Source organism: Argentina silus (genome assembly GCF_951799395.1).
Source record: "Argentina silus genome assembly, chromosome: 10".
Classification (NCBI taxonomy): Eukaryota; Metazoa; Chordata; class Actinopteri; order Argentiniformes; family Argentinidae; genus Argentina; species Argentina silus.
Genome location: NC_139664.1, coordinates 4,475,993 through 4,498,340, shown reverse-complemented (window position 1 = coordinate 4,498,340; position 22,348 = coordinate 4,475,993). Strand labels below are relative to the sequence as shown.

The 22,348-nt window shown below is 44.0% G+C and overlaps 2 protein-coding genes across 2 annotated transcripts; both read left to right on the top strand.

Annotated features, from left to right (window-relative positions):
- Positions 1–3,142: 3,142 nt before the first annotated feature.
- On the top strand, positions 3,143–8,696 carry drd2l (dopamine receptor D2 like; the record flags this gene model as incomplete). Its single annotated transcript, XM_083678593.1, has 7 exons — positions 3,143–3,415; positions 3,576–3,685; positions 4,724–4,860; positions 6,486–6,703; positions 6,957–7,040; positions 7,279–7,600; positions 8,072–8,696. Coding segments are annotated over 7 exons (1,341 nt in total), but the record flags the coding sequence as incomplete, so codon positions are not given.
- Positions 8,697–18,838: 10,142 nt separating this feature from the next.
- Positions 18,839–22,348, top strand: ethe1 (ETHE1 persulfide dioxygenase). The gene is made up of 7 exons (XM_083679581.1): positions 18,839–19,440; positions 19,922–20,066; positions 20,229–20,377; positions 20,538–20,667; positions 20,960–21,049; positions 21,499–21,615; positions 21,922–22,348. The coding sequence occupies exons 1-7, from the start codon at positions 19,231–19,233 to the stop codon at positions 21,966–21,968; spliced, it is 888 nt and encodes a 295-aa protein (XP_083535707.1). The 5' UTR covers positions 18,839–19,230; the 3' UTR covers positions 21,969–22,348.

Below are 22,348 nucleotides of genomic sequence, written 5' to 3'. Positions count from 1 at the left end.
AACACTTTACATTAGGATACATTAATAAACATGAATTAATGTCATAGTAAACATGACTTCATGCATTCACAACGCCTTGTTCATGCTTAATAAATGCACTAACAAATGGTTTATTAGCGTAGTTATTCATGTTAATAAAGGGGTGAAATCTCAAGTCATTATTAATAGCCATCTGTATTTATACATTTTGCAAAAACAGCCACAGATCATTCTGGGGATTGCAAAAGATGTTTTTCAAGGTTTTACCACTGAGGCAATACTATTTGGTGGTTAGATTGTATAGTTGAGTTACACAAAAGGTGTTCAAAATTCATGTCAGGTATACTTTATGAGGGAGTAACCTTTGCTATAAGAGTGGATCACCTCGAAATGAGGTGGAATTCATATACCACCATCCATACCACTCTATGATTGACAGTTTGCAATTTGGCGACTGCTGACACGTTCAAAGGAAAGTGGTTGCTGTCCTGGTGCCTATGAATGTTTAATCAAAAAGATGGTCTATCAATTCAACATCAGGACACACTACAATCTATATGAGATTGTGGTGTACTGGTGTACAATACACTCTGAGATATTAAAGCTATCGCCTCAGGTTACCTCGATTGGTGGCTCCACCTCACCAATTGTTGAACTGGAAAAATACTTTTAATAATGGCCCTGTACACATGAGGATGTATCTCACGCTGGATTCAACCCTTAACCAATACATTTTTAACATGAAGTAATGTTTGACATACATTTGTGAGTCATCATGTATGACTGGTATATGGCAAAGGACTGATTCTTGGCAGCATGGATACATGTTCAGTAAGACATTATTGCACACTTCTGGCATTTGTATTCACACAGAACCCTGTAATGAATGTCGTATAAAATATTGCTATAACCTGTAATAATAAATATTTGCTACAGGTAGTTTTGATTTGCCTGCTTTCTGTAACGAACTACGATTTTCAATCACTGTGGCTTACAATCAATACTCCCTGTGGCTTACCATCAATACTCCACTATCAATGAGCAACACGTTGTTGCTGTCCTTTTAATATCTGTATGGTGTCTATGAATGTTGAATCAAATTGTTTATCAATTCAACATTTGGACACACTACAGCCTAGATGAGATCCAGTTGTATCAGTATACAATACACACTGAAATACTGTCACTATCTCCTAACAGAGGTCATGTCTAGCCCTGCTTGCCATAAGTTGTCATCCATCAACATCTACAAGGGGAAGTCAACATGCCTGTGATAGGCTACTGGTAATTCACTGGTGGATTCATGTGGTGATATTTTTTACATTTATGGCATTTATAGCATTTAGCAAAGGCCTTTATCCAAAGCAACAAATACATTTGTTTAAGCAAGTGAATCATCTGTCTGTATGATCAGTCATCATAAGATAAAGTAATCAATGCTCAGACCAGGGGCCATAGGCAGTCACAATGCTAGAAGAAGGATTTTTATTTTATTTTATTAACAGGAGAGAAACTTGTAGAGGGGGGTGAAGAGGTCATCAGGAGGGAAATAAATTAAATCTCCTTCATGAAGCCCGAATGGATTATTTATATTAATTTATTATTCTGCAAAGCCTTTTCACATTGGCCCCTACACAGATGACCCCAACTCTGAAACACAACAATACACAGTGGTCTTCATCGATCCCAGCCAAGGCAAAAGCCTTAATTGATCATTCAGATCAAGAATTCCCCTGAGCCTATCAATATGCCAGCCTCTCAAAAGGTGAGGTCAGCCAATGTGATTTAGGTCAATGGGAACTCGATTATTGATCTCTGAGAGGCTGGCATTTCCTCTCCATTCCATCAGGTGGTTTATCAATTTATTTCTGGAAGGATTATGGTCGAAACTTTACACAGTGTTGCCAATAGGGAAGAGGTCTGTGAGGGGGGTTGAGATTATGATGAGGTAAACCATTTTTCAATATAATCAGTGGAGGGCAGAGGTGATCTGCAGGTATTAGAGAGGTGGGTCGATAATGAAAAAAAACCGACCCATATATTATGCCTACATTTATCCGGAGAGCAGAGCATGCTGACTGGCTGGACGTGGTAATACAATTAATGTATCCACTTAACATTCAGCGTGAACGTAACGTTACCAAACACACGATAGGCTATCGCAGTACTGCAAGACTTCTGCATATAAACCGTTCAAAACAAAGTAGGGTAGCTATCACATTACCTCTCTAGCTTTACCTCTACCTCTATGTGAACAAAATGCTTGCTAGCTTTATACCTAGCTAACGTTAGCTAGCACTGTAGCTGCACTTTGCAAAAACGTCATGCTTCTCTCCTCAAATCGACCATTGATGAGGATTGCCAGCTGCTATCAATTTCCATGAATCCAACTTTGATGCAGTTTTCTGCTGAAGCACCAATCAATTTCGATTGCTTATTTTTTAATCCACAGATGGCAAATTTCTGATTGTTTATATGGGCCTGACTAATCCCTGGAGTGGAAACATTCATTCATGCCAACCAGTAACTAATTAAACTGACCCGGGATGCAAACTAATGATGAAATGATAACATCACAATTTTACTTATTACATGGATATATGCTTCTTTTCAAAGCTGCTTCTTTACTTAGTGGGAATTTAACCTGAGTGGGAATTTTGAGTGTATATCTCATGTAGTTTACAAGTAGCTAGTGTAGCAAAGTTGTGTTGATCCATCCTCAACGCATTATTGGCAAATGTTCATGAGCGATGACGATGTGACTCAGGTCACACTCGGCTAAACAAAATTGACAGATTCAGACAGATCCTTCTACTTTCAGATAATGCTCACCGGACACAACAATAATATAGATTTTTCATACTTTGGTGATGCTAATTTCATCTGCCTTGGTCCAAATGTGATTAAAATTCTATATAAATCACAGTTTTCACCGGACTTCTCCTTTAAGAGAGGGGAGAAGAGAAGGATGCATGTATTGGAAAAGGCTGTGATGTATTTTGTCTTCTTTGCTATTTGCCTTCCAGACTCAGTCCAGAGGAGCATGACAATGTCATTCTCCAATGAGACAGATGAGGCCTTCCTCTTCTCCTCCCTCTCTTCATCACCCTCCTCCTCCTCTCCCTCCCTCTCCTTCTCCCCCGACCTCGTCCTCTCTGTCTCCCTCACCCCCGACCCTTCCTCCTACTCCACCTCCTCACCCCTCTCTGCATCCAACTGCTCAAGTTATCCGTCACCCTCCTCTCCTCCGTATAACTTCTACGCGGTGCTGCTGGTGCTGTTGATCTTCTGCGTGGTGTTTGGCAACGTGCTGGTGTGCGTGGCAGTGTCGCGGGAGCGCGCCCTCCAGACCACCACCAACTACCTCATCGTCTCCCTGGCCGTCGCTGACCTGCTGCTGGCCACCCTGGTTATGCCCTGGGGAGTCTACATAGAGGTGTGTGTGTGTGTGTGTGTGTGTGTGTGTGCGCACCTCTTTCCATCAGTAACAATACATGATCATCTCCAACACCTCACCACACATAGTACAGAATGCTCTCTCCCATACAGTGTTATCATGCACAGGATGTTCATGCTGTATGTGCATGTTTTTCTAGGTGGTTGGGGAGTGGCGCTTCAGTCTCATCCACTGTGACATCCTCCTGACCCTGGACGTCATGATGTGCACCGCCAGTATCCTCAACCTCTGTGCCATCAGCATCGACAGGTCTGGTCCACAGCAACATCAAACATGGACTGATTTCACACCAAATTATGGGCTGATTTTCAAAGAACACTTTTCTGCTCAGGTCGATGATCAATGGTTTCCTCATGGGAAATGTACTTCTTTATGCCAGACAATAACAAGGATGGCAATAAGTCAATGTGAGTTATATTGCGGTATGATTGATCTTGAGTGCTCCTCCTTTATCCTTGATGATGTCTTCATGGTGCATCGGCCCTCTTCTTTTGCTGAGAATCTGTGGGTAATCACTGGTCTGTAATGGAGAAGTACCTCTTGAAAACACACACACACACACACACACTCTACATCTTTTCCCCCTTTGCCTCTCTCTGTAGAAGGATGTGGCCTAGTTAGACTGACACATTGAGCATCCACCCAATGTATACAACTCAAGGGCATTCTAGATTACCTTGAATAGGTATACTTGAGTGAAATGTTACCGATTTCCTCTCTGTAGTTAATTTCCCTTTCTGTGCAATCTGTCAGGGGACCAATCCATACATAGTGTTTCAATATCTTTAGTCAAGTTTATTTTGAAAGCCGGACGCCTACATGTTGGCTGGGAATATTTAAAACATCAACAAAGGCAGCCTGAGTGCCTGTGCTGTGGATGAATGTACTGTATGAACCTTCCTCATCAACAAGCCATTGCACAGTCTCAGGGCCTTGTGTGAATGCTACTCTTTGTTGGCTGCTGTCCTTAACCACCTAGGATTGGCATTGTTTCTGTCCCTACCTGGGAATTCAGTGGAGGATGCTTTGATTGGTTTGTTGGCCCTGCGGTGAAACTAACCTTGACAGCCTGTCTCTAGGTTTGCTTGGTGTCTATGCCTCTGTGCCTCTGTCTGTCTGTCTGTCTGTCTGTGTGTGTGTGTGTGTGTGTGTGTGTGTGTGTGTGTGTGTGTGTGTGTGTAAAGCCCAAGCCTGCTTAGTCGTCCGTGCTCAGCGCTCGCTCTATAATTTGTGTTTCCTCTAAATCTATTACTACTAACTACTACTAACTGGCATGTGTGTGTGCAGATACACTGCGGTGGCGATGCCCATGCTGTACAACACCAGATACAGCTCCAGGAGGAGAGTGGCTCTGATGATTGCTGCCGTGTGGTTCCTCTCCTTCGCCATCTCATGCCCTCTGCTGTTTGGACTCAACAACACAGGTAACAACATCCCCTCTCAAGCAACACACAGCATACACAATGTAATCCTTGGGCGTTCGGATTCTGTACTGTAGGTGGTAGACCTGTACCTGCAGCCTCCAAACACTAGTTCTGAATACTATCATTCAGCAGAAGGAGAGCCTAGAACCTTGGCATGCAAGGCCACATCTGCACTCACACGCACTCGCGCACACACACACGCGCACACACACACACACACACACTATTAGCCATCTGGTCTTCGGTGGCCGTATGAATCATCAATTAGATACGTCTGTTTAATCACGATGCTTAGCTTTGTAACAAATAAGCACAAAGGACACAGACGCATTGACTGCTTAGTCGCATGTCTCAGCTCCACATACTTCAGACAACATGATTCAATGAAACTGAAAGTGCTCGTTGGTGTCGGAGAGGTGAGTTGTGCGGAATGACATTGAAAAATGCTGACATTTTTGCCGTCATAAACTCTAAAACCCTAACCTTGAAGAACAATGCTGAGGAGGGACCCACAATGCTGACATGAGCGTTGTCTGAAAGGAACTGAATGGCATCCGCTTGAGCTGGAAGTTAAGATTCAGTAACTTTCGTGAGGCTTTGAACACACAGAGGAAAACAAGAGACAATGGGCATTCAGTAATACTGAGTCATACGCATCACCTAATGTGGTACGTCTGGAAGTAATTAGTGATGGGCACTGATATGTAAAGTCCATATCGATATCAGTTGAATTCATTCGATGCAATATCGATATATATTGGTCGGAAAAACTTCAATGAAGGAGAGTTACCGTATAAACTGCGCCACCGCAAGTAGAATAAAATAAAAAATACCCTGTGTCCTACAGCTGCGAGAATCACCTCTCTGTTGACTTTCACTCACTAAAACCTTAATCAAATTAGTAAAGCACTCAGCTTCATTGATAGATACTGAATGCAATAGGCCTAACTTAACAACAGATGAAAAGCGTGAAAGCGCGCTCTCACACACACACACACACGTGTGCCCAGAAGAATTAAATTATTCGCTAACAAGAACGCTCACCAGCACAGCAGCGTCTCATAGGATTCTGAGTCCAACAGTTAAGTTGTAGCTAGCTACGAAAAAACACTACGCTACGCTTTGGAAATCAGCAAGTGAAGAGTGGAAAGGATAAAATGGCCGTGCTTGCTAGGTCGAACCGAGTCAATTGAAAGAGAACCTTGCTTGTGTTGGAATACCGGTAAACTCAATTCGGTTTATTTTTCCACTCCATTAATGCATGCCCTTGAGTCAGACATCTTTGACATATTTGAAAATTTGACATCTCTTAAACATCATTACTTAAATTCAGTGTAATCTCTTTTCCTCTCTTCCCCCTCTCTCTTCCTCTTCTCCTCATCCCTCATCCGTCTCTTATCTCTTTTTCCTCATCCCTCTCTCCGTCCCTCCATCAGCCAGCCGGGAGGGATTAGAGTGAAGCTTCTCTCTGGTTTTAATGCCAATCTTTTCCCTTTTACAACCACTCCCAAACATCATTACTTGAATTCAATGTAATCTCTTTTCCTCTCTCCCCCTCCCTCTTCCTCCTCTCCTCATCCCTTTCTTATCTCTTTTCCGAATACCTCTCTCTTTCCCGCCATCAGCCAGCCGGGAGGGGACTAAGTGCAGCTTCGCTGACCCGGCCTTTGTGGTCTACTCGTCAGTGGCGTCCTTCTACGTTCCCTTCATCGTGACGCTGCTGGTGTATGCTCAGATCTGCGTGGTGCTGCGCAGACGTGGCCGACGCACAGCCCCGCCCCGCAGACATGGCCTGCAGACCCGGGGAGGGGCCGAGACAGGGGAGGGGCAGAGACACAGGAAGGTAGCTGTCAATGAATCAATAAATTAACTACAATCCAGCAAGTAGCGATTAAGTTAGCCAGTCATTCAATCAGGCAAAACTTCAGTGGTTCAATCAATAATGGACCAGTCTGCATTTATCACAAAATCACTTTACCTCAAAGGACCTGGCTCCCCGCACCGCCCTTCAGTAGCAGACAGCCCTTCTCTGAGGGTTATCCTCTTTGTGAATCACCATTCATCCCTCTTCTCCGTCCCTTCATCCCCCTTACCAGAATAAATGTACTCATCCAGAGGACGTGAAGCTGTGCACTCTGATCTTGAGGCCCCCTGCCGATGCCCCCCAACGCAAGAAAGTGGTGAGTCACCAGAATACAGGAAGCACTGCCTCTACTGCACTTTCAAGTTGGATGGCAAAACCATGTCTCATGCGAGGCTCTCATATTGGAACTAAATCTCTCGTCTCTCTCTTCTATTCTGTCTTGTCTGCCTCCCGTCTACTTTCCGCTCCTTCTGATCCCCTATCTCCCCCCCCCCCCCACACCTTTTCTCTCTCTCTCCCCCTCATCTATTCCCCCTCCCTCCCCTCTCTATCAGACGTTAGTGAAGGAGGCGGTGGTGCATCCCCTAGAAGTAGAGCCGGGGCGTTTCCTGTCCCAGACGGAGCAGAGCCTTCCTCCACCTCACCCCGGACGAGCCAAGATCTCCCTCTCTGTCTCGGTGGCACCGGCCCCTTCGGTGCCGCGCTCCGCCCTCACCCCCCGCCGGGCCACCATCGAGGATGGCATGAGGGGCCGCGAGGGATGGAGGGAGCACAACGGAGACCGGGGGAAAGGCGGGATGACCAAGGAGAGGGTGAGAGGGAGGCTGTCCCAGCAGAAGGAGAGGAAGGCTACACAGATGCTGGCTATCGTTCTAGGTGAGATAAAGGAATGTGGGGAGAGAGAGAGTTAGGGCTCTGGGGGGGGGGGGGGGGGGGGGTTTAGAAATAATAACAATTTGTTTTCTATACATGTTTTTTTTACTGTTCAATACTGTTGCTTTGACCCCAGAGAGTGGCTGAACTGAATAGCGTGGAGAAGTGAAAATGTAAGTGTCAGGGAGCTTACAGTGGAGTAATGTCCATACACCTTGGCATTTGGTGTAATTTGATTTATTCCTTGACCGATCCAGGTCGGGAGAACGGAACAGCCATTAAAGGTGTGTCTTTAACCTGCTCACACTATGGGAGTACTGATGTCCCGGTCCTAGTCAGAGTTGTTAAGAATTCACCCAGATCATGAACATTTGACTGGGACAGCAAAAACTTGGCGAAACCGTTTAGTGTATGCCCTGCATAACACATACACGGTGCTTCAGCTCTCTCTCTCTCTCTCTCCTCCCCCACCAGGCGTGTTCATCATCTGCTGGCTGCCCTTCTTCCTGACCCATGTGCTGAAGGCCCACTGTGGCAGCTGCTGCATCTCCCCTGTGCTGTACAGTGCAGTCACCTGGCTGGGCTACCTCAACAGTGCCGTCAACCCTGTCATCTACACCACCTTCAACATTGAGTTCCGCAAAGCCTTCATCAAGATCCTGCACTGCTGAGAGGAGAGAGAGAGAGGTGGGGGGGCAGAGAGAGAGAGAGAGAGGGAGAGAGATAAAGAGGAGAGAGAGGTAGATTTCAGGGATCATGTCTTAAAGGGTTAGTTCAATATTTTTCAACTTATCAGTTGGTCCCTTATCTTGTAGTCTATGGACCAGGATAAACTGTAAACCATGTTTCAGAGTTGTTTAAATAGCCACTACTAACAAATGTTGTTGTTTTTGTTCCCCAATCACTCCCTTTTTTGTTAGGGTGGCGAAAGTTAGCTAGTGGCTATTCAAACAACTCTGAACCGTAGGTTACAATTTCTCCTGACCGCTTTCAACATAAGGAACCATCTGACTATAAGTTTAAAAATATCGAACTAACCCTTTAATTTGCCCTGTCGGTAGCCTATGTTTGAGTGAGAGGAGAGAGAGAGAGAGACAGTACGGGTAGAGCAAGGTGATAAGAGGGCAAGGCAGACAGCATTGAGGTACGAGACAAAGACAGTAATGAGGGAAGAGAGAGTGGGGGGAAGAAGTGGAGAGAACTGAGACAGTTTAGAGTGAAGGGGGGGGAAGAGATAAAGGGACAGACACAGTGAGAGAGAGAGACACAGGATGAAAAAGAGAATCCAAAAGGAGAGCGTCAGACTGAAGAAAATCTGAAGCAAGAAAGAAATACCAAAACAAAAACAAGGTGGGGGAATAGAATAAAAAGAGATATGTACTGCTGTAGATATAGCAGAGGGAGAGAACATTTTGTGCCTGTGAAATGCAAAGACTGCAGACATTTGCCCAGTTATGTCCCAACTATTTCTCACTGATTTATGAAACAATCTGACCAGTCATGAGATACTTGGTTTTATGGTTGCACATTAAATACAGACATTTAATTGTTGATAGAGCTTGTCTTAATTAGATATTTAATGAGATACTGTAGATGTGGGAATGACTGGACACACCTCCATCTCTGAGTCTTGCATATCCATCGTTTCTGTGGAGTCTTAAGGCAAGACCGGACCTCTTACCACTAATTAATTGTCTTGGCATGTCGTTATACTGTACGCAAGCCTTGAAGGCGAGATGATATATTGTAATAGTTATACAATTTGATGATATGATGCCAGAAATAATCGGAGCAGCTAATGAGAGAGCTAACAGATAGCGGCTTTATTTACAGATTATTGGTACATATATTGATACTCAGTGGCGGCTCGTCTCTGTAGGCACAACCTTACCAATGAGCGATAGCGGGGGCCAACACTGAGAGAGATTCAAGATCGCAAGTTTGAAAGATGTCCTGATATCAAGGCGATCGGACGATTTAAATTGTTTTAATGCGCACATTTTAAACATAGCCTATACCCCTTCGAAATTGGCATGTGCTTTACAATGTGCTTTAAGTAAATTTACGTGAGCTCTTCTGTAAATAGCTGTATTACTGATTTTTGAAAACCAAGCACTGTTATTGTACAAATGAATGTAATAAAGAACCAACCATATTGTACTCATGTGTTCTATTTCAGTCGATGGTTCGATTCACTATGATGCACGTTCTCTTGCTGCACTCATTGCGTTAAGCTAGGCCCCGGGGTTCAGTAGCGGAGAGCGAAGTACATGCAGAGTATTGCCCAGGTCTCTCTCTTGCTCGAGGTGGAGTCCCAGAGGAAGCAGCTACTCAGCCATATTCCTCCAACCCCTGAATTCCTGTCATTGGTGAATTCTGTGTCCATCTTGCACACCAATATTAATTGTACGGGATCACGTGAATGCGAATGTTTTTTTTTCCGGCTGGCCATCTTTCAGAATGGTGACTGAAATCGGGAAATAAGATCATTCTTTCCAGGTTACTAAGACTGGTCAAACAGAACAGGCCCATCACTGTTGAATTTTTTTCATACCTTTATTCCACTTCATGCTCTCGGAATTTATCTTTGATTTGTACAGTACCAGTCAAAAGTTTGGACACACCTTGCCAAGAGTGTGCAAAGCTGTCATCAAAGCAAAAGGTGGCTACTTTGAAGAATATAAAATATAAAACATATTCTGGTTTGTTTAACACTTTTTTGTTTACTACATAATTCCATATGTGTTCCTTCATAGTTTTGATGTCTTCAATATTAATCTACAATGTAGAAAATAATAATTAAAAATAATAATAATAAAGAAAAACCATTGAATGAGAAGGTGTGTCCAAACTTTTGACTGGTACTGTATGTCACCACCACTGTAACCCCACACTGGTGATATATACCAGTGACATGAGGTTCCTGAACCGGCGCCCTGAACTCCTGCCTCCTGCCTCCCATGGTGTCTGCCAGCACCTAACACTACACACTGATACAGTAACGTGAGAGGCTGAACAAATACCCCTGCTGATGTGAAATAGGACTCACAGGCACACCTGCACATACACACATAACACAGTATACACACACACAGCACACACAACATGTGTTTATCTCACAATTTGAAAAGAGAATACAAATATATTTATTGTACATTTTTAACTATACAGTTGCGTGTGTGAGTGTGCAAGTGCGTACCTCAGTACCTGTGAGCAGGAGTGACTCAGCGGTAAAGTATACGTTACCCTCTGTTGTTAAACTCTGACCCTGGCTCACAATTATTACCATGCATATTTCATGACCCACGATGGCAGGAACGCACATATCCGTTACTGCCCTGACTGCTACCACCTACCCACCTACAGAGGATAAGAGAAAGATTAATTGAAGGTAAAAGGGTGGGACTCGACAGAGGAATGAAGGGGGGATGAGAAGATAATGAGAGGATTAAGGGGGGTGGAGTAAGGAGGGGGTGCAAGTGAGGAGTTACGGGTGGAGTAGAGAGGGGCCGGCGTGTACGAAACAGCTGAGAAAGAAAAAGAGGTGAAATGGACGTCTTTTGATAAAAGATGCATCAGGGCAAGAGTCTTCCCGTAACTCCTTGTCATGGGCGTTTGTGATGTCATCGTTGCCGCTTCTGATTTTGCGACTCGAGCCTGGTGAGGAGTGATACGACACTCGGGCGAATAACCTCCCAATGAAGTAGAGGCACACCGTGCTATGGCACTCCCTCAGGTAAGATCGGCTCAGTTTCGTAGACTAGAGTCTAGGACAAAGAAAAGCTACATCTGTATTGCTACAGTAAGGTGTTGCACTTTGCCTGATCTACAATCAGTGGTATTTGATTGATTTCCATCCATTTTCTTATTTGTATTGTAATCATTTAGCAGACGCTCCTATCCAGAGCAACTTACAATAAGTACAACTTACAATTTTTCTGAAGTAAGTGAATCAACTGTACATCACAGTTATGGCAAGTAAGAATTTCTCTAAGAATAAGTGCCAAAAGCAGTCACAGTGCTCGAGAAAGGGAAGAAAACAATGTTTTTTTTTTTAGTATTTTTATTGTGTAAAAGTTCAGGTACCGTACAAGTGGGTATATTGGGATGTGCTAGGAGGAGGGGACTAGGTGTAATCTAAAGCGATGGGTCTTTAGTGTATGGCGGAAGATAGGCACTGACTCCAAGCCTCACATTTCCAATTCTTATCTATCTACATAGCTCTAGAAATGCTGTTCTTTATCATCATTTGTATCTCCCCCCCCCAAAAAAAACACTGTGTGTTTAAAGGTGCCATGTAGTTTTATAGATTATTTGCACACACTATGAGGATGAAATAACACAAATTGTGAAAAGTATTATTACCGCCCTTATGTACGACAGCAGTTTTAAAAGTGCGCCTTGAATATAGATTGTTTTCCTTGGGTGTGGTACTGGCTCCTCGCACTATATCACCCGATGACCTAATTTGAATACACCAATGACAACTCAATCAAATAAACCAATAATATAATTTGTTTACATTTTACATCTCTCAAGTTGAAGCCAGCACTAGCAGTGCACACAGTGACAGCCCCCGGCAGGTAGAGATAACAGCGAGACTAGATTGCACTGGCCATTTAAAATGTTGTGGTAAAATCCTGCAAGTTCTGAATACAAAACAGTAAGAAAATGTTGTTTAAGTTGTCATGTGGTTTGAGCTAGCACAGTGTTGTTTTTTGCAAGCTAGAAAAACAACCAGTAAGCTTACTTACATTAGTGGAATTGCTAACAATTATACAAAGATAGTTTCAAAGTCACTCACCAAAAATGTAGTAGCATGCAACTGCAAACAGAAATGCTCCATACATCCACACGACTGTATGCTACTAACAACATTGTCTGAAAGAAAGGACTCACAAGATGAACTGCACCAACACACCTGGCTATTAGAGGTCATTGTTGATACTGGCTTTTTGTGTCTCTAACATCACCTAATGTTAAGCCTTGTACATGCACTCTCTGCTTGCGAACAAGGCTTAAGATTAGCTGCAGTCAGACGTTAAGAAGAGACACAAAAGTCGGTCTTAACAGTGACCTCCAACTCGCCCACACCGGCAGATCTTGCATTTCAATGACACGTGGAGGCACTTTACTTACAAAAAAACACACACAGTGACTTTTAAGATACCCAGGGATGTTTGGAAATTATAATGGTATCAAGGTGACATGCAACAATGTCAAGTACATTCCCACTAACATCTCACTATGACGTGCTTATGTTTTTCGACATTTCTGCTGAAGGGCTCCTCTGGAAGCAGTTCAGCTGGGGTGTCATGCCCAGAGCCTCCCTTTCTGACCTGCTCCTCTACCCAGCCTTCCACCTCTTCTACTGGATACCCCCAGACTCCTCCCAGCCAAATGGATCAACCACCTGATACCCTCCTCCAGCCACTGGAACACTGGTCTGTGACTATCTATACCCAACCAATACTTACACTACCCCATGAGAAAAAACTTTTCCCCGAAAGTGTAGATATGCTGGCCCCAACTTTGACCCCTTCTCTTCAACAACCACTTAACGGGCCCCTCTACCCATCCCTTGGAACATGCCCGTCTGTCTCCCACCAATTTTCCTCCGGTCCTCAGACAGTGGGAGTATCTCAGTTAGCGCCCCCCGCCCTCTTATTGCCCATGCCCCATTTGGGAATGGGCATACTACCTCCACCAACAGATGCCCACGGGACAAGCTCAAGCCTAACCCCTCCCTCCTCTGAGGTAGCCCTCTGGGTCCAAGAGCCCCAAATGCTCCAAACTCAGGCTCAAATGACAGAAACGGACCCTTCACCCCTCACCTCTGCTGACTTGCCCACAGAGGGCCGCAATACAGAAACGCCCCCATTGCTCCTCCCCCCCTGTGATGCTCCCATGGATGTCCTGCCAATGAAGTCATTAGATGGGGGTCCAGTGGTGGAGGAGGGCTCTGTTGGGCTCACACTGCCCAAAGACCTCCCTGATGAGGAACCAGGTACTGTGCTATAACTTGTGTTCATGTGAGAGAGTGGTTTAGGTCAACTATGCAACCAGTACAATATGCCCATTATTTCCTAGGGTAATAGAACTAAATCATGGGCTGCTGTGGGCCCCTACATACTATTTTCAGGTAACCATTCTAAAATATGATGTGGGCATTTAATATTTGGTGGACTGCGTGTTTGGGCTTTTACATGTCTATTGTACGTTTGCTCTGCCATGGACCGTTGTTGGAGAGATTTGTAATTGACCAATATAACAATAAAGATAATTTACCAAAATGCTGATTGCATAAGTGTTCTAAACTATGACTGGGCAACAATGACAGCTTGCAAACAAAACCATACAGAGCTTGGAATTGCATGTATTGGAACTATTATGTATGGAGGTTGAGCATATACTTCTCAATACTCGCATGTTCAAAGTATCTGCAGGCACATAGTCCTTTTACACCTTGGAAAACAGTTTTTCATTCAATTCAATTCTTTGTTTACATGTTTCATTCAGTGGCAATGTCATTAATTCTTATTGCCATGTGACATCTTGTAGGTCTTGAGTCCCCAAGGCCCGCCTGTCCCTCACGTGTGACACTAATGACAGTCTTCATTCCTGTCTCCATCACTCTGGTCATCTCCATTGCCATCTTAGGTAACCTCAGTGACTCTCCACACCTACAGGCTTTTGGGTTTCCGTGAACCGTCGAAGTGAGCCCCTGAAGCCGTATAACGTTTCTCAATCCAGATTTTTAAAGTTTTGGGATTCACTGTATTTATCCTAGTGCCACCTGGCAAGTTCAATTATCAGAAATATGTCACGTTTTTTTAAATAAACTTCTTAATCTGTGTCTATGCTAGTTAGCTTTAGCCACGGCAGCCCATGACAGTGAATGATCTCTTCATGCATAGCGTCTGCTTGCCGCACCTGAAAATAACCAAAATATCATTGGCTGCCGTGGCTAAATGAAATTTAAAAACCGTTGACATCTTGGCCTCCATTTGAAGCACTCCTCTCTATTCATTGGTAGAATCTGCATGTCACTGGTGAAATTCACAGGATGCACCACCTCCAATCAGCACCTTTCGATGGGTGCGCCATCAGAGTCCCCATTTAAATATACTCCACACCTAATGTGTTGTTCGGCTTCCTGAACATGCACTGCCATATCTTATATTTATCACCAAGACATTTGAACATAAATATGGCATTTTCCTTTTACCTCAAATTTAGCTAACATTTTTCTTTTCTTCCCGTGTCTCTTTCCGAATCCTGCTTGTCTCCTTGTTAGCGAAGTTCTTGAGCCTGTCCAAGTCGAGAGATATGGCTCCGCCGTCTGGCTGCAAGGTGAACTGCAGTGTCCCAACGTCGCCTCCAATGCTGCCCAAGAACCCAATCAACCAGACAGGGAACGTCAGTGCAGGTAGCTGCATCAGAGCTACTGGTTATTCAGTCTCCTGTGTCTCCTGGATGCTCTTAATTGGACTGCTTATCTATTATATTATATCTATTATAGGCACCCATACAAGTCATGTCAATATAGTAAATCAAACAACACCACAAGCTTGCTTAAGTGATGTCAGTCTTCGTAGTGGATATGGTTATGTAGATTAAGAAGCTGGCATTTCAGGTCAAGCTGGCATTTCAATTACTCCTTCAACTATCTTTCAACTTGATTAATAAGTATTGACCGGAATGAATCAATGGATGAGCCCATTACTAAAGGTTAGCCAATGGGCTTCCCCTCCCCCTGTCTCTCTCCCTTTGTCTCTCAGGTTGCCCAGATCCAGTCAGTGGTGGTCGGGGGGGTTGGCGGATCGTCGGGGGGACCCTGGCGGTTGAGGACAAGTGGGGCTGGCAGTGCAGCTTACACTGGCAAGGGAGGCACGTGTGTGGAGGGGCCATCATGTCCCCACGCTGGGTCATCACTGCAGCACACTGCTTCATAGAGTAAGACAGAATGAGAGATTATAGAGAGAGCATAGAGAGCAAGAAAGAGACAGTCCTCTGTGGCTCAGTTGGTAGAGCATGGCGCTAACAACGCTTAGGTTGTGGGTTTGATTCCTGCGAGGACCATATATACTGAAATGTATGCACTCATGTATGTATGCACTCACTGCAATGTAAGTCGCTTTGGATAAAAATGTCAGCTAAATGGCATATATTATTATTATTATTATTGTTATAGATACAGTTAGGTGGTGGTGAGATAAGATACACTCAAGGCTTATGCATAAATAAACATCAATGCCTATTAAAGTAAACTCAAGATGCGTATGAAAAAATAATAATTAGCAGCGTAGTGAATGGCTTATTTACACGATGATGTCGCTTTCATTAATGGCTCCCATTATCAACGCCGTCTCCCCCTTTCCCTGCATTCCACCCACAGGAACAACATGCTGCAGGAGTCAGACTGGCAGGTGGTGGTAGATACGGTCAGGGTGAAGGATGCTTCCTTGGGCAGACGCTATAAGGCACTGCAGATACTCTATCACCCCCGCTACTCCAAAGCCAGCAATGACTATGACCTGGGGCTCCTGCGCACTGTGACTGACATAGAAATGGGAGGTGAGAGAGAACGGGAGGTGGTTTAGAGGTGGTTTAGAGGTGGTGGTGGTGGTGCTGCTTCTTTATCAGTTTGCTGGCTGGAAAGGTTTATAGTCTCCCATATGATGTTGCTCAGTTAAGCTTAATTTACAGCGCCATTTCACATTAAATAACCATGCAAATATTTCATACCTAAAACCTACAGTAGTATGTTGGTCATCAGGTTACACAAGGAATGCCACCATTTCGAAACTTGAATTCAACAAATTCATAAATAACCATCGCAAGCCCATACCTTAAGTGCATTAAGTGCATATATACAGTATGGTTGTCACTTCACTTCTTGTATGACATTACAGTGTACGGCTCTTTTGTGTGTTGTATCAGGTGGGGTTCGACCGGTATGTTTGCCCAGTCCTGGAGATTCCTTCTCCCCTGGATCTCCCTGCTGGGTCACTGGCTGGGGTTACACTCAAGAGGGGGGTGCGTCACAAATGCCCCCCCACACCACTTATTTCATACTGTATGATTTTATTTTCCTCTTTTACTGCATGACGCCATCTCCTTGATGATCCTTAAAGTCGCTCTGAAATGAAAATCACCCCAAGTCTTTTTAAATTGTAATTCTTGGGTACGTTTCATATCTAAGTTGACTACGGGCCCCCAGGACGGCCTAGGGCCCCCAGGACGCTAGGACTGGCCCTGGATAGATGTATACGCTAGTGCAGTGCTTATGGATGTAAACAAACCAGGCAGTAGCTAATTCTGCAATGGTAAGCTCACTCCTCCCAAAAGCTCCTTGTAGTTTTCAAAACCTTGTGATTCCCCCCAAATACGTCACTCAGAGTAAAATCCTCAACCTAACCTACCTGATACCTGGGCCGTTTTCACATGCCCACACGTTTGTAAGGTGATCTGGACAACGGTTTTGAGGTACACAATCTGTGAAGTGTTCCTTTAACTTCACTTCATCATCCTCTCGATTTTTTCATGCCATCCTTTAATCACATCAACAACTGACATTTGTCACTGCGTTCATGAATGGACTCACATTGTCAACTGTCAAATTGTTGCTCCCACTCTCCTCCAGTGTAATGCTCCTTCTACTCTTACTCAATCTCCTGCTCTCCCTTTCTCTCCCTCCCTCCCTCTCTCTTTCTCTCCCTCCCTCCCTCCCTCCCTCTCTCTCTCTTTCCCTCCTCCCTCTCTAAGGCTCTGTATCATCTGAGCTCAGGGAAGCCCAGGTGCAGGTGATATCTCAGTCCAGGTGTTCCCACCCAACCGTTTACGGCTCCCAGCTCACTCCCAGGATGCTTTGTGCTGGCATCATGGAGGGAGGGGTGGACTCCTGCCAGGTAATTAAAGAGGAGCAATAACCTAACCCAGAGTGAAAATACTCATAAAATATGTTGTGCTATGGGAAAGGAAACAGTTGTGTTACTCTAGATATGTTGTCGGCTGTATTTAGTTGTCTCCTAGTGCACAGCATATTCTATTTTCCTGTATATTGTAGATAGCATAGAAATATAATTAGAACACTCTATGTTAGATAGATACAGTATGTTGTTGCAGTCATCAGAGTAAGTCAACATCAACACTGGTTGCACTCAGCACTGAAAATGCAATCTTGATGATTATTGATTGATTAGCTGAATGAAAGATATGTTTCCCTGGTGTGTGTGTGTGTGTGTGTGTGTGTGTGTGTGTGTGTGTGTGTGTGTGTGTGTGTGTGTGTGTGTGTGTGTGTGACTCTAAGGGAGACAGTGGAGGCCCCTTGGTGTGTGAGACAGAGGAGGGGGACTGGAGGCTGGCTGGGGTGGTGAGCTGGGGACAGGGGTGTGGTCGGCCCAACAAACCAGGAGTCTACACTCGAGTCACGCAACTGCTCTACTGGATCAACAGAAGCATAGAGGTACCTGACATACACAGTATCTAGTAGGACCTAAAGAAAAAACTACAGTAGGATACAAGAGTGTTACTTTGACAGTGTAAGTGCACTCTGTCTGATTGCACTCTGTCTGTTCATATCATATCTGGTATTTTGGTTTTGACTTGTTGTATGTTTTATTTTGCAGATGGATAACAACGAAGAATCTGAACCCCCAACAACCACGAATAATACCAATTACATTTAGTTTTTTTTAACATGTTAACATGTTTTATTTTTATTTTTTTTAACATGTGTCATATGTAAGCACATTGGCAAATAAATATCAAAGTAGTGGAATTTCCCTGCTTGGTTTCCATCTAACATAATTTGACACATGCTGTATATGCCTACAGTATTGTTGAAATACAAAACAATTATTTATTGATTGATCCAACCGGGACTGAGGTTTATATTAAAACCAACCCATCTGGAGTTGCTGACAATAGTCACGTAGGGTAAATACCAGTGTATACTTGCCCAGTTATATAAATATGCACAGTGACACACCTGACCGTGTGTGAGTGTGTGAGAGAGAGAGTATGAGTGTGTGTGTGTGTGTGAGAGAGAGAGAGAGAGAGAGAGAGAGAGAGAGAGTATGAGTGTGTGTGTGTGTGTGTGAGAGAGAGAGAGAGAGAGAGAGAGAGAGAGAGAGAGAGAGAGAGAGAGAGAGAGAGAGAGAGAGAGAGAGAGAGAGAGAGAGAGAGAGAAAGTTGACCTTCAGCATTATTGTCTGCGGGATGTTACATGATAAAAGCTATAAAACACAATTATACAATAAAAGATGAGCAACTTTATATCGCACGTTAAGATGTGTGTGGTAGCCTAAGCAGGTTTCTATTGCGATATACGGAATGACAGGAGCATTTTCTGGAGCGGAGGCGGTGTAGTTTTGGATCACACAACAGCAAATTATTGTTGCGAAAACAACTTCTGTGGAGACGCATTGTACCTGCCGTGTGAATAACGATCTGTTACGTTAGTCATTCCTTAAAGTCCAAGTTCAAAAGAGCAGCTGCCTGTACAAAGCGGATCTTGCTATTGCGCGTCGGTTTGCAATAGTTGTAACAACCTCATTTTCCCTGTGCTGTGAATCTACCCAGTCCGTCGAAGCAGGCACAGTGGTAATTTAAATAACAGTAGAGAGAAAATGTGTTCAGTTGTAAACAGAGTAAATGCGGTACAGCAGGTTCTGGCCTACACGCTATGCCTTCGAACAACAACCGGCCACTCGCGTAAGGCTCCAGCCCACTTCAAGCACATCGACCCAGGCTTGCGCACCACTGTGCAGCCCCTGAAATCGGTGGTACGGCATTACAGTTCGGGGATGGAGTTCGGAAAAGGGCTGTTCGTCAGGCAGGTGAGTGTGTCTGGTGAATGTGACATTTTCACATTTCGCACGCTGTTTCGACTAGCTTGTTCATTGTTTATTGCAATACTGTTCCTGTTTATAAGTTTAGTATTGAGGGGGCGTGTTCTAATTACTGGTTCACAAATACAATACAGTACAGTACAGTGAAATGCAGAACCGTTTACACTTATACTGAACCTGGCTCAAAATCCACCTAGATTTGTAAGGCGGTACCTGGTTCAAACCAAGAAAACTTTCCCCCCCAAAAATCTGACAAGCCAACCAGAAGTTGCACACAACCATATCATGTCATCATCATGACTGACGTACTTTAGGACGTGTGTTAGTCAGTCGTATTGTACCCTTTCACCTACTTTAAATTATTCTTACTCACTCACCTAATTATTTAATTAATTGCTTGGATTTATATGCCATGTCAAATTAAACCTATGAGATACTTCATTGTCCTCACATGTTTGCTCCTGTGCAGTTGTTCGAGTCCGTGAGCAGCACTTATACATATCTGTTGGCTGATGCCGAGCGCAAGGAGGCAGTCCTCATCGACCCGGTACTGGAGACCGTTGACCGGGACCTGAAGCTCATAGAAGAACTTGGGTTTAACCTGAAATTCGCCGGTAACTGTTTAGATGTCATTCCCCCCTCGTACAGCAGAGGTCTTCTCATGCACATGTCCACACCAATGTTATGTTAGCATTTAATCTAAACTTCATTCCATGTTAAGAGCTGAGGTGCTTATGGGACTAAATCCTGTTCCTACCTTGTATTTGGCCCATCAGTGAACACTCACTGCCATGCAGACCACATCACGGGCACAGGGCTGCTGAAGAAGAGGCTGTCTGGGCTGAAGAGCGCCATCTCCCGGCACAGTGGAGCCACTGCAGACATCCTGCTGTCAGATGGGGACCAGATCAACTTTGGAAAACATGTGAGGAAGACATTCTCTAAATCCTGGAGGGCTACAGTGTGTGCAGTGCTTTATTGCCTTAATTTGTTAGCGATGGGCTGGGAGGGAACCCTGTTGCATTCCAAGGCCAGGTTTGCTGACAACTGCCCTAAATTATTCTGTTGCAATCCTTCTCCCTTAGTATCTAACAGTGAGGGAGACTCCAGGACACACAGATGGGTGTGTGACATTCGTGACAGGGGACCAGAACATGGCCTTTACTGGGGACTCTCTCCTCATCAGGGGCTGTGGCAGGACGGACTTCCAGCAGGGTAGCCTGTTTCCTCTTGCTCACTCTGATCATTGATGGTGACTCAGATATATTTGTCCACAGAGTTCTAGAAAGGCCACATGTAATCCACGTTCATTTCTATACCACATTGTTTCCCAAATAATGGGCCAGGACCAGCAGTAAAGTTTGGTAATCACTTGTGTTTGTTTTTGTAGTAATGCTAGACGACCACATGGTGGCAGTGTTATAGTTTTTCCTCAGTTCGAAGTCTACTTGGTTGTCCAGTAGTTACATGAAGCACCCCTGAGTTGTCTTTTCCTGTAATTCCCCAGGCTGCTCCAAGACCCTCTACGACTCAGTCCATCAGAAGATCTTCACACTGCCGGCACAGTGCCTCATCTACCCTGCACATGACTACAAAGGTTCACAATAAACTCCACACCTATTAGAGAAATAAAGTTGTATACAGTACGCCCGCTAACCCCTGACCTGGAACCTTTCCTCTCAAGCTTTTATATGTATCACATGTTCCTCTTAGTATTGCTACATTTGTAATGAAAAGTGCTGTAAGTTTAAAGGTCTATGCCCTCGGCTATTATCTTACCAACCAATTTGTACTGTACAAGTACGCTCATTGGCTTATAGTTCTGTGCTCTCACATATGACCACCCTTTAAATGCCAGTTCTATCCACAGTATTTAGATCATTCACGTTTATCTGTCCAGTTGCGTCCAACTTGAGTCCAACAACCACGTGTCTGCTTTCGTTTTCAACTTTTTGATCTTGTTCCAAGACGAGGACCGGCTGTCTGTCCTAAAAGGGAGTGTATGACGCTGAAAGGTCACTGAACCCATTTGTCCCTGCGCCGCAGGTCAGACAGTGTCCACCGTAGACGAGGAGAGGAGGCTTAACCCCCGCCTGACCAAGAGCCTGGAGGAGTTTGTGGACATCATGAACAACCTAAACCTCCCCAAGCCTGCGAAGATAGGTATCAGACACCCTACCTCTCCCCCCACTATGCTACAATAGACTTATTATCAACAGTCCTTCACTTCACTTGAGTCTTATCCCTCAGGACTTACTCACTGTAATCATGTGAACGAGCATGACAAAGGTATATTTAGGAACAATGTAATACTAATGTTAACTGTTTGCCTATTGGGTTGGCATCGTCTCCAACTCGCATACACTCGCACGCATTGATTGATTTAATCACTTGGGAGTGTAAACACTTAACTAACTCATTGATAGAAACAAGATGTCTGCCTTTTCCCTGTTTGTTCTTTTCTGTTAGATATGGCGGTGCCTGCAAACCTGGTGTGTGGACTCCATGAGGTTTGAATGATAACAAAATGCAGGATTTCACTGGAAGCGATACGATGATGTAAGGGGAAATACAGATGTTTTACATGCAATATTTTGTTTCCAGGATTTAACCAAAATGAAAGATTTTATTGTGCTGTACATCAGAATGTAATATAAGAATGTAAATATTAGAACAGAAATGTCCTCATCCTTTGGCTGTTTAATAACAAGGCAATAGTCATCATCTGATGGATGTACAGATACTGAACACATACAAAAAGATTCCTGAAATGTTTCATTTAATAAATAATCATGAATACATGCACATTGTAATACAATAACAATTTATCCTCGGAAAATATGAAAATACAAGGACATTAAGAGGACTTATTTTTATATTAAATCAAAATGTTTAA